Source organism: Heterodontus francisci, chromosome 36, assembly GCF_036365525.1.
Source record: "Heterodontus francisci isolate sHetFra1 chromosome 36, sHetFra1.hap1, whole genome shotgun sequence".
NCBI lineage: Eukaryota > Metazoa > Chordata > Chondrichthyes > Heterodontiformes > Heterodontidae > Heterodontus > Heterodontus francisci.
The window spans coordinates 21,079,737-21,093,195 of NC_090406.1; the positions used below are offsets into that span (position 1 = coordinate 21,079,737).

General features: G+C 37.3%; 2 protein-coding genes across 6 annotated transcripts in view; both read left to right on the forward strand.

Moving 5' to 3' along the window:
* scamp4 (secretory carrier membrane protein 4) overlaps positions 1 to 11,559 on the forward strand; it is a 37,118-nt gene extending 25,559 nt beyond the window's left edge. For both annotated transcript variants that reach the window (XM_068016297.1, XM_068016298.1), the window contains exon 7: positions 3,606 to 11,559. In XM_068016297.1, coding sequence (XP_067872398.1) covers positions 3,606 to 3,782 — 177 coding nt within the window. In that variant the 3' untranslated portion in view covers positions 3,783 to 11,559. The remainder of the gene's footprint in view (positions 1 to 3,605) is intronic.
* A 1,716-nt stretch (positions 11,560 to 13,275) lies between these two features.
* Positions 13,276 to 13,459, forward strand: part of LOC137351648 (casein kinase I) — a 144,404-nt gene continuing 144,220 nt past the window's right edge. For 3 of the 4 annotated variants that reach the window (XM_068016300.1, XM_068016304.1, XM_068016303.1), the window contains exon 1: positions 13,276 to 13,412. The gene's annotated coding sequence lies outside the window, so the exon portion shown is untranslated. Of the gene's footprint in view, positions 13,447 to 13,459 lie in introns of all 4 variants that reach the window. The other variant, XM_068016301.1, reaches the window with a different exon arrangement.

Here is a 13,459-nt window from a genome sequence, read left to right on the forward strand (position 1 = left end):
CTAAATGCAGAATAAAGCCCCCTCTACGCTGCCCAGAAATGTGTTGCAACCCTAACCTCAGAAGAACTCTCACTAATGTGTTTTTATTTTACCCTTTATATAAGATGGGGGCATGAAAAAAATCACTGGCAGACAAGATAAAGGAAAATCCCAGGGCATTTTATAAGTATGTTAGGGGCAAGTGGATAACCAGGGAAAAAGTGGGGCTCATTAGGGATCTAAGAGGCAATGTGTGTGTGGAGCCGAAGGACATGGGTGAGGTTTTGAACAATTACTTTTCATCTGTGTTCACTGTGGAGAGGGACGATGTAGGTGTAGTGATCAGGGAGGGGGATTATGATATACTTGATCAAATTAGCATTGAAAAGGAGGAAGTATTAGCGGGCTTAAAGGTGGATAAATCACAGGCCCAGATGAGTTGTATCCCAGGCTGCTATGTAAGGCAAGGAAGGGGATAGCGGGGGCTCTGACACAAATTTTCAGATAGTCTCTGGCCACAGGAGAGGTGCCAGAGGACTGGAGGACAGCGAATGTGGTACCATTATTCAAGAAGGGTAGTAGGGATAAACCAGGTAATTATAGGCCCGTGAGTCTAACGTCAGTGGTAGGGAAATTATTGGAAAAATTCTGAGACAGGATTAATCTCCACTTGGAGAGTCAGAAATTGATCAGGGATAGTCAGCATAGCTTTGTCAGGGGGAGATCATGTCTGACAGATTTGATTGAATTTTTCGAGGAGGTGACTAGAGGTGTAGGTGAGGATAAAGTAGTTGATGTAGTCTACATGGACTTCAGTAAGGCTTTTGATAAGGTCCTGCATGGGAGATTGGTTAAGAAAGTAAGAGCCCATGGGATCCAGGGTAATTTGGCAAATTGGATTCAAAATTGGCTTAGTGGAAGGAGGCAGAGGGTGATGGTAGAGGGTTGTTTTTGCGAATGGAGGCCTGTGACCAGTGGTGTACCGCAGGGATAGGTGCTGGGACCCTCACTGTTTGTCGTGTACATTAATGATTTAGACATGAATATAGGAGGTATGATCAGTTAGTTCGCAGATGACATGAAAATTTGTGGTGTCGTAAATGGTGAGGAGGAAGGCCTTAAATTACAGGATGATATAGATTGGCTGGTAAGATGGGCGGAGCTGTGTCAAATGGAGTTTAATCCTGAGAAGTGTGAGGTGATGCATTTTGGGAGGACTAACAAGGCAAGAGAATATACAATGGATGGTAGGACCCTAGGGAGTACAGAGACACCTTGGGGTGCTTGTCCATAGATCACTGAAGGCAGCAGCACAGGTAGATAAGGTGGTTAGGAAGGCATACGGGATACTTTATTAGCCGAGGCATGGAATATAAGGGCTGTTTGAAACGCTGATTAGGCTGCAGCTGGAGTACGGTGTACAGTTCTGGTCACCACACTATAGGAAGGATGTGATTGCATTGGAGAGGTGTAGAGGAGATTCACTAGGATGTTGCCTGGGCTGGAGCATTTCAGTTATGAAGAGAGACTGGATAGGCTGGAGTTGTTTTCCTTGGAGTGGAGAAAGCTGAGGGAGGTCCTGATTGAGGTATACAAAATTGAGGGGCATTGATGGGAAGAAACTTTTTCCCTTAGCGGAGAGGTCAATAACATAGATTTAAAGTAAGGGGCAGGAGGTTTAGAGGGGAGTTGAAGAATTTTTTCACCCAGAGGGTGGTTGGAATCTGAAACACACTGCCTGAATGGGTGGTAGAGGCAGGAACACTCACGACATTTAAGAAGTATTTAGATGAGCACTTGAATCACCATAACATATAAGGCTACAGGCCAATTGCGGGGAAGTGGGATTAGTTTTGGACGGGTGCTTGATGGTCGGCGCAGGCGCGTTTGGCCAAAGGGCATGTTTCTGTGCTGTAAAATTCTATGACTCTAAGTCGGTCTGAATACCCGTTTGAGGTTTGTCGATTTATGCATGTTGTATTCGGGGTTCATGCTGTATAGGAAGTTGGTGGACACTGCTCAAACTTAAGAGTGTAGTGGCAAAAGGAAGCCTCACTGCTAAGTAAAAGAGCATGTGTTCGTGTCTGCATTGCATAATGTTGAGTTTTCAGTCAGACATGAAGAAGCTTTGAATAATGACCAAATTATCTCATGAGCAGGTAGTTACTTGAATTGTTCCTTTTCAGTATTGGAAACTTGATTGTGGGTTGCTTAGTAACTTCTTGATTGCATATAGTGTGTGATACACCATGAAAAGATGAGAGAAAATACAATTTATATTTTTTTAAAAAAGATCTTTCACAAACTCATTTCACTTGGGACACTTCGAGCCTACCAGCATGAAGCTTTCATGTCATTAGCCTGGAAATAGTCAAAGCCTGTAATCCAGAATGTTAGGAACATTATTCTAATTCATTGCACTATTCACTCCTTCCTCCTCCTCATTCCACCTTCTGCTTTTTTTTCCTTTGACCTTTCCCCTTTCTCCTTCCTCTATTTAATCACCTGTCTCTGCCCCTGCGTCAGCCCGTCTGTTGAAACAAACACTCATTCATACTTTTGTTAACTGCCAGACACGAGTATTCCAATTCTCTCCTGGGTAGCCTCCCATCTTCCACTGTCCATAAAATTCAGCTAATTCAAAACTCTGCTACCCATGTCCTAACTTGCACCAAGTCGCTTTCACCCGTCATCTTTACTCACTGACCTGTGTTGTCTCCTAGTCAATGTTCTGTCTAATTTTTCTTTGTTACGTATGGCCTGTTTGTTGCACTGTGCGGTACTTTCTGGATTGCTGCGGGTACGCAGCTTAGAGGAACATGGCTCCCAGTCTACCAGCGCTTTGATTTTTCTAAAAAAAAAGTTCTGATGCTCATGTTCAAATCTTTTCATAGCCTTGCCTGTCCCTATATTTGTAACTCCTTCCAGCCCTCCAACACCTAGACCATAAAATCTGGACTTCCCTAACCAAACTTTCTTGCCTCTCCATCTCTCCTCAAAGATTCTGCTTAAAAACCTACTGCTTTGACCAAGTGTTTTATCACCTGTGCTAATACCTCCCTTCTTTGGCTCGATATCAGTTTTTGTCTGATTATGCTTCTTTGTAGTGCCTTGGAACTTTTTTTTTTATAACATTAAAGGTGCTATATAAATGTAAGGTCATCTTCCCTGCCTTTTTTCCCCTCATTACCTCTTTTCTGTTTTTAAAATTCATATTCTTGTGTGCATCCAGTGTGATGATTTTTTTTCCTATTAATTGAAATATTACGCAGTGATTTGAGAAATGCTCGATGAAAATGGTGTGGAATATTGGCTTTCAGTGCAATGGTACCAGAGATTGGTAGGAAATAGCTTTCAGTCTTTGCCTGCCTGCATAGTTTTTGATCTGACCTACTGGGTGATTTTAGTCTGCCAACTGTCATCCAGTTCGCAAGTGGAATTCTTCATTGAATAAGCAGGGTTAATTCAATGAATATTTGACCTCACATTAAACATGATTGCTGCTGGAAGCCTTGTAAAGTTTGTAAATCTTTACAAACATTGTAAAATATGAAAAGCTGAGGGGAAGGATTAGAAAACTGATTTAAAATGTGTTTTATCTTTACTATTATAATTCAATCTAACAGGTGCACCGAATCTACCGGGGTGGTGATGGAAGCTTTCGGAAGGCCCAAGAAGAATGGAGTGCTGGCACGTGGCAAAATCCCGCACCAAAGCAATTAGCGTTTCAAACGGTTACTGGTAATACTCTACCACAGTATCCCACAGTACCAAGATACCCTTGTGGAGATGAGTGGTCTTAGGGTGTGAACGTTCAAAAAAAAACAAATGTACTTTACATATCTTTTGTGATGCAATTTTACATTTAAATCACATTAATATCTCCATAGAAAATCTAAATGCCTGGTATTATGCTACATATTGAAAAAGTTAAAGCATCTTTCATTGGAACTTGTTGCACTACAAAGGCCTCAAAATCATGAGTAGTAGCATTGGAAAGGGTTTTTTTGGTCTGCTTTTCTTGTGTATTATGTATACATCATATTTGTTTTTTTGGGGACTGTGGTTTGTGATCAGTGCTAAATGCTGTGGAATTGGACTTCAAAAAGACATCAAATTGGGTGTGAATACTTCCAAAATTTAGTCAGTGACTTTTAAACGTTGAAGTATATTCTATTTTTAATCTGATCATGATCTAGAGTTACGACTAGTTTCCCTACTCTCTTCAGCAAAACCTGACCAAAATGTAGTGAAGTCAGGAACTGTAACAATCAAATACAACTTGTATTTGGTGTCATAAAGACAGAAAATGCTGGAAATACTCAGCAAGTTAGGAAGTATCTGTAGAGAGAGAAACAGTTAATGTTTCAGATCGATAACACCTTGCACCTTGTCTGTGAAAGATCATCAACCTGAAATGTTAACACACTCCACAGATGTGGCCTGATTAACTGAGTATTTCAGATTTCCAACATCCACAGTTTTTTGCTTTTGCATATGTATTTGATGTCATTTCCCAGAAGACTGAAGATTACCGTTTTAAACTTTGATTAGATCACAACCATTTCTTCAGTTTGCGTTTTCACCTACTTTAAATACATAAGGTTTATGGGCCACAAATGGTCTGCTTTGCTACTTGCCATCAAAAAGGAAAGGTCAAAACTGTCCTCACTAAATCCATTATTCAAATAGATACCCGGGAGTAATTTTGAAACTTATCTGTGTTCTGAACCCTTGATGAGACTTCTTCCATTTTAATCACTCTTGGGTATCCAGTGTTCTTTTCTGAAATAGAAATTTATTTACAGATTATCTCATCAATTGGTAAAGTCCCTGTACATCTATTTGATTTTACCAAGTGCAAGTTCCACAAAAAAAGATTACTGCCATTGCTTGAATAATACAATCAATTATACCAAGTTTACATTTGTTAAGCAAAACATAGTCTGAATATGCTTATGCTCAGGAGAGGTGCCATGAGAGGCAATGTGCATTTAACCAGGATATTGAATCATTTGTAAGATGGTTTATGAATCAATTTAATTCAGTAAGGGACTCTAATTACAAATACTAGGTTAACAGAGCCCTGGGGAGTAGTAACATTTAGTTTATATGCAACTTTTAATGGAATCAAAACTATTTTGAGAAGATAATGTTTTGGATATTAGACTAAAAATAATGGCAACAATTATTAGAAGATTAAGATTTCGTATGTGGGAAACAGTGTTGGGAGAGATACACTGTTTCAAACATGGCCCCATGAAACATTGCATCACGCCAATTATGGAGCCACTTTTGTGGTATAAATCATTAGTGTTACGTTCACTTAAGTTCTAAGACTTAACACACACTGTTTACCAAGCCTTTATTTGTGTTAAGTTTACTTACCAACTTGTTTCACTGCTTCAATGCGATAGTTACTGCAAGTATATTTTGGCCTTAAAATGTGATTTAGTGAATAGCGCCTGAATCTCTTTTTTTTAAACTGTTAATGCATTAACTACAGTTTTGCCTGTGTTTGGAAAATCTTAACCATATAATTATTTATAATGGCAGACATACTAAATGATGGGTGATTAGATACTGGATGGTTGATTGGTATAAACTACATGGGCATCTGAAAAACCTTGAAATATTACCACTAATTTTCATTGTTTGAAGTTCTAGATATTGCCCAATGTAAAAAAACTACTTCTTGTAGACCCACCCCATAACCAAGTTATTTAGAATGACAGGAAGACTGCTGTTTTCATCAGTTAATAGTGAAGTTTTTTTCATAATTTCTGATTCAAACATAAATTGTTTAAATAATACTAGACTTTAGTTTCATGTGTGTAACTTGTTTTGGCCTCAAAACCAAAAACATTCCTGGATATTATTCAATGTCCTAATACTGACTTCTGAAGTGTGATTTGAGATTTGGTGATGGTTATTGAAAATTGTCATGAGGCAGTTATACTGTACATGTATTCCACATAACTGCATAAAACAGAAACATATCCCATTTTCCTCATAGTGAAAATATTTTAAACCTTTAAAGTTTGATTATTGTTATTCGAAAAATATAAAGGCACTAGGCTTACTTATGGTTCTGAAATTAGTTAAAATAACTTTTGAAACTTTTCCATCCTTTTTTTTTTGGTTGCTTATTTCTGTAGACCTTATCTTGACGGAAGTGGATTATCTTTATGAAACCAATGTGTTTTAAGGGTATCTAGTAGGCAGTATGAAAAAACTGTATTGCTAAAGTGTCACCAGCTTCTCCATGGCATTGACACCAGTGCTATTTCACATACAGCCAACAGAAGGCATGCTTGCTATGGAGGATGATTGTCCTTACCAATTAATCCGACTGATTACATCTGCTGTAGTTAATAAGAAAGGAATAAATGGGAGCTAATGGATCAATACGATAGCAGCTATCATTTCTAAGCCATTTCTCACATGTTCTTCAGAGACCTACTTCCTTTTGACAGTGTAAAGGAAGACTTTACATTTTATTTGCTTTCTTTGCAGCTAGAAAAGAATTAAGGGACCAACAAAATGTTCAGCAGTGGCCATTCTTACATTTTGAACATTTTTTAAAAATGTGTTCCCATTTTCATAAGTGCACTTACCTATAGTGTCATTATGTTGTTGCTGCTAAAGTCTAATGGGTGCAAGTGCCTTATAAGTGTTTCTAACTGGAAACGTGCTGTAGAATGAATAGCTTTCAACACTGGGGACAGTGATGTGGTCTGGAAAAAGCTAGTGTTATCTTGAACAATTTCATTTCAGAATTTTTGATAGTGAAATGTTCTCTAAGTACTGTATATAATTGGAATTTCTGTATAATAAGCACTGCATCACTAATATTCTAATGTCAAGAAATTATTTTGAAAATTACATTGGAATTTGCCTCTGAATTATCCAAATTATTTTGGGAGGGGAGAAGGCTTAAAAAGAAACCGTTTAAAGCATATGTCTGAATTTTCATTATGTTGTAAGCTAGCTATTCAAGAAATTGGATTTAAATACTTTTGTCAACGCAAACATGTTTGTACACACGTACTGCTTTGATATATTGGTGTAAAGTTGCAGAGACTGTTGTGCTTTAGACTTTATTAATGCTCTTGAACAGTTGGGTTAATTGCCAGGTAATGACAATGACGTATGAATAAGTGTTGTTCATGAAGATCTATCTGAGAATTCAGCAAACAACACATGGAACCTTGGTTTATCAAAAAAAATCTGTTTAGATATTACTGTAGCTGTATATCACAGACTTGCTTTTTATATTTACATTCTTGCATGAGTGTCTGTCTGACAGCTTTCATGAAAACAACTTTAATTGGGAATTAAAGGAGAAATGTATTTTGCTAATTGCCACTTAACCCTTGGTTAAAATGGGAGGTAACTGTATAATTACTGGCACCTGAATTAATATTGTGTGTTTTGACCTTTCAAATCTGCTTGCCAAAGTCAGCTAGTGAATAGACATTTTGCATAGAATCTTGTCTGCAGTGATGCTGAGTAGTGGGAGAAAGAGCTGTGGGCCACACTGATTTCATGGAGAAAGTATTTGTAAGCTAAATATATTTTTAAGGTTGCTTTTTTGAAATCTTAAAATGCAGCAACCAAGGAGAGTTGAAGGTCAACCGAATGTCTGCAGGCATCATTCTCCCTTTTAACATTTTGAATTGTGTGGCAAACTAGTACAATACCCACCCTACACAAAATGCTTCCTTTCAATTTGTTGAAGCAACATGATTCAGAAAAAACATCTTCATTTTGGATTTTTCTTGGATGCATTAAGCAACATGAACAGTCCTTGCAATAATTGTAAGCTGAATTTTTGAAATTTGTAAAAATTGTTAAAAGTTAATTTAATATAGAATGATGACGAGTCCATTTATGTGACAAAACAACAGTTCTGCTCATTTCCTACAAAAACCTGCATTTTGAAAAAAGTATGTGTATCCAAGTGTAAATTGACAAGTCTAATTCTGTAGCAATAGGTTAAAATAACCCATAAGCTAACCTCTTAATCCATTGGGAATGTATAGACCAGCCATAACTTAATTTCAGAATATTCAAAATGTAATTGATTTGAAGTAGGTCATCAAATATGAGCAGATGTGAGGAAGAACTGTGAACTCAATTTCTTATTAACACTATTTTTATTAGCAAAATGCACCGTGCTACTTTATATAAAAAATGGATATGTAAAATCAGTCTTTTGTCAAGTATACTAATATTTTTAATAATTGCCTCATCATTGAATCAGCAGAGTTCTAGTTAGATAATGAGCTTTAGACTTGAAGCTTGCAGTTTAACTCTAGCTGTTTTATTTTTGTTAGGGCAAAATCAGATATGACATCTAACATTCCGTATTAAAGTATAGTGCAACATGCATTAAGCAGATGCTTTTGGCTGATTCTCCTAAGCTTTATTTATCAACTTTGAATAATTGCAGTAGTACCTTCAACATTACATTTTAAATAGATGACTTGTGTTTTTGGCTTAGTATTTGAAGTCCATACCCTGTATTTACTGGTCTGACAGCACAGAATTTTAATTTTTTGGTCTGTGTGCTTTGTCTGAAGATGGCAAATTGCAGTGTTTCATCTCCAGGTTTTTCTACCCATGCTGTGTTCTGTAATTTCTTATCTGTTATAGTAATTTTCAACAGTCTTTCTATGGAAAACATTCTAAGAGTTTTGGTTTCTGAAAAATTCCAATACTTTGATTCTCAAGACATTTAATATAGGTACTAAACCATATTTTGTAGATTTGTGATTGGTAACATCTGTTGCAATTAGATATGAATCATTCAATGTGTGTACAATTTTTAGGTGCTTATGAGAAAAGTGAGCTGATTCATCTTGCGACAGAAATTTTTTACACAATACAGTTTCATGCTTCATATCTGGTGTTACTTTGGAAATGCCTTTAAGTATGTGTGTGTGTATATTATTGGTACACTCTCACTCGCTCGCTTTTTAATGCACGCCAATGTCTAACCAACCAGAAACTGTTCATCCAAATGGAAGAAAGTATGCTGAGTTGTGACTTCACCTTTTTAGCTAACTGCTTCTGGTCTCTTTTTCCTGTGTTTCAATCACTACTCAACCTAGTTATGGCACTACTTTTGTCCACTCTGAATTGTGCAAGCCTGGACACCTTCAGAGCTGCTTCGTAGTTCTTAAAAATCCCATTAGGAACACATTTTTGACATCCCATCCCAAACATTTGGGATTCCCTGTCTGATTAAAAGAAGTCATGCTCCATCTAATGGCTGCAAAAGTTTCATGACTCAGCAACATGGAAACACTATGCATCAGCATGCTTTTTAACTCTTTGAAAGCGGAAGGGAGGATAGAAATGTTTTTGACTAGTGCTACTTTGCAAAAACGCACTTTTTGTGAGCTGACTGAAAGACTACATTGTGCAGCTTAATAGAATTTTAAGTTGGAGGGAATTGGATTAAAGACAATTAAGCATTTTAATATATGCTACATGGCATAAAGCACGTGCATGACGTACTGTGCAAAGTATTTTATGATATGTACTTTGGTTCTATTTTTGGTTTAAAAAGTTCCTCTGGAACTAAATTTAAACACTAATTGGTTTGGCATACTATAATGTTTTGGACTGTTTTGATGTGTGAAAAGTAAAATGATTATAATCTGAACTCTGACACATTCATTCTAGAAAGGTGTATCTGTAAAATTTTCATTTGCATGAATATATGGTATAAAAGTTCATCAATGAAGCTGTATATTATGCAAATCCTTTTCCTGCAGACTTGCCATGTAACTTTGCTATTTAGGACAGTGATACATATTTATTTCTGAGTATCTTAGACTAGAGCGAAAAAGTGTTGAATAATCCCCAAGTACAATTTCTAACCAATTTCAGATTGAATGATCCAACCATTAGAAGTAAACTGCTAATATCCTGACTGTGGTATCAGACATTTCAGTCATGAAATACTTGCATGGCTCTATAATGTGTAATATTGTCTTCAGTTTGATAGATGCACTATAAATAAAGGGATTGTTGTCACCTTGTCTGTTTTGACAAATCTTCAGAATGTTATTACTTTTGTAAAACATGCAGCTTTATTTGAAGTTTATTTATGTAAGTGAAATATATTTGTTTTAAGTCCTATTTCATCCACAACTAGTCGTCATTCTATGACGGTCAGTAGTTCCATTCACTTGGCTGCGTTTTTCATAGTTTTTTAAAAAAAAATACTTAAAGATTTAAAATCAAAATATTTGTTCAGGCAAACACTGACTAACTCACTTTTTAGCACACCAGACATTCCTCCAGTGTTTTAGATTTTCATGCCAAATAATTTGTATAATTTTAGCCACATGTTCTGAGTTAGATATTTGTAGAAAGGAATTAAAGAAAGTTAACTAAGACCTTCCATTGTTTTTTTTTGGGGGGGGGGGGGTTGGCATTTATTTATATTGATACTACATTATTCATCCTTTCAAAAACTTAATTGATCATTCCCCTTACCAGTTTTTTTTATCTTGGTGCTTTTTTTTAGCTGAAGCTTTTACACAAAATAGCAGTTGGTGCAAAACAAAATTAAAGGCTACAATTCTGATTCCTTCCCTTTTTGCCATGTTAAGTAGACAGTTATTGCAGTAACTATTGTTTAACCTCTGATTATCACATTTAAATTGAAAACTGGGGTAAGAGCTTTGTTTGGATATATCATTTGAAATACTGTTTGGATTTTACTTTCTGTATACTTCTCTGATTTTAACAGATTTTCTGTTATATGTCTAACACTTGAGTGCAGTAATAGATTAAATAATAACGAAAATTTACTATCACACTGCAGTTTCTAGCTAAGTGGTTGTACAGGCAACCTTCTAACCTCAGACACTGCACTCAGCAGCTGGATTTTGGGGAATGGGTTATCTAATTCTTTACCCTTTCCTCCTCCTTCATGGTCTGTTTAATACCTTTCTTGCCTTAATTCACTTTGGGGCGGGGGTGGGGGGGTGGTGGAATAAAGACAAAAAGTGGTACAGCAAATTGATCGGCCAACTTCCAGATAACTGATGGTCTGGACAGTTTTGTAGCTGATGGATTATTTGCAAAGCAGTTTAATGTGAATGCTTTACTACCAAAGTACTTGTCTTCTGTGCAGTTGCACAATAAACTAATTGAGTCCTATCAGTATACTCTAGATAGTCAATGGTCATTACCAATGTGGCCTTTTTTTAAAAAAAAATGTTATTTAAGAAAACTTACGACCACCTGATAGTTGAAACTGAAAAGAGATTGTTAAAACTTCCTTAGAGGGATTCTATTTTTCCTGTAACTGACAGCCTTATACAACTAAATATATTTCAAAAAGTTCCTGTTATGGACTTTACATGTTTCTGGATTTTAATATGTTGTGCATGAAACGTTAAATGTAAAAGGTATTGTTTCCCACTTAAGGGAAGATATTGTTTTATTTAAAAAGAAAGCCCTAGTTATAGGCAAGACTGACAGTACTTTGTAGTCAGAATAATGTGTATTTTATTGTAAATTGTAAGCTTATAATTGCTAATAAACTGCCTATGCTAACCAATATGAACCACTGTATTCAATCCATAATTTTAATTTGCACCTCACTATAATTTTTGTGTGAAACATCAAGGTAAATTGAGTGAACCAGCTGAAAGTTGATGGAAAGCTCTTATCACAAGCTGCTGGTTTCAGTTGTAGAGGTATAAGTGTCGTGTCTGCTGCTGAATCAGACTCTTTGCATCCTATTTGACCTTAAGTTGAGCTTCTGACCCCATATTCTCTTTGCAACAAACATTGCCTACTTCCCCTTTTGTAACATCGTCCATCTCTACCCCTGCCTTAGCTTATTTGCTATCTAAGCCTCATTTATGCTTTTGCTACTTTCAAACTCGACATTTCCAGTGCTGTTCACCTTCCATAACCTTGAGCTCTTGCATAGGCAAACGTTCCAAGACGCTTCACAGGCATGCACACTTCTCCATCTTTAGTGCCTCCGTTTGTCTCTGTAACTTTGATGACTCTCATGCCCCACCTCCACCGCCTCTGAAAGCTCCACTGCTCGTTCTGTTTCTTTGTTATATGTATATATACTGCTGGTCTGGCTACCTACACACCACTCATTTTAACAATTCAGTAGTTGGTGTGAATGTTTCTACGGAATCCTGGTTCAGAAATGTTATATATTTGGTAATAGTATGGTGGAACTTAATGTTCAACAGTGACTGAAGTGTGAAAAATGGGGTTAGTGACTCAAAGCGCACAGCAATGATGGGAGAGGCATTGGTTCTTACCGTAGTGATGACATCAGCTCAAAATCAATAAAGGCAACATGTCATTTTGTATTGTAAAGGATTCGGGAATTGTTACAATGTTGCCTTAACTTTTTTTTAAAAAAAAGAATATTTACCACTTTGGCATATTCTCTGTCGACCTTCCCTTTTCAATCAACAGCGCAAAATAATTTTAGAAAGCAGTGTGTCTGGTTTTCAAAATTACAGAATTATTTGCACTTGGAGAAAACTTTGAAGTACTTCAAGGCTGAAGCACTAATTCCCTACAACCAAGAAAGCTGAAGGAAAAAGTTACAGCTTGTATTAAAATTACAATGATTGGCATTCTCTATACTTTCACACTTGTATATGCATTGCAACTCTTCTGCAAGCCTGAGCGCTTTCAAAAATGGCTGTGGTACTGTAAACCACTACCTGCTTGGGGCTAAAAGTAAAGCTGCGAGTCAAAATAATGGCTACAACCTATATGAAATGAATGACCTGATTAATTACTTTTTAACAAGACCTGTCCAGACAAACTTCTCCGTTTAATAATTTCACAAAACACACGAGTTTCCCTTGGAAACACAGCCGGAAATTTAACTGGGCTGGCTCCATGAGAAGATCTGACGTCAGCGGCTGCCTCGATTGCGTGCTTTCACGCCACATTTAATATTTTCTGTGGCTAAACATAACTTCCAATGGTATTATTCAGAAATTACCTGCAGCTTTTTTAACGAAAAAAAAACCTATCCCGTTATGCAAAGGCGACGCGCGAACATGAAGCCTCCACCCGGCAACTACTTTCCCCTCAACTTTCCATTGCCTACTCCCAGTCACCCGAACTTGAACATTCGGAACCAGGCTTGACTGACGGGCCGGGCAGCCAATCGAAAGCGCCGTCGCCGCTAGCAACGTTCCAAATAGAAGGCAGGCAGCAAAAACCGACCAATGGACGCGGAGAATCTTCAGAGCGAGCAAGTTTGGCGGAGGCTGGCGGCCGGTGGGAAGTGCGCACGCGTGAAGGAGTTGCCCTGGTGCTGGATTGGAAATAGGCTTAAAAAAAATCCCAGTGGCGTAAAAAAACAGCAAGAGAGAGAAATGAGGGAAGAGGTTGCTGCAACCCCGACCTAGGAAAAGGTACCGAGTGTTCCTCACATCTGAACAGAGAGCGGTAAACGAGAGAG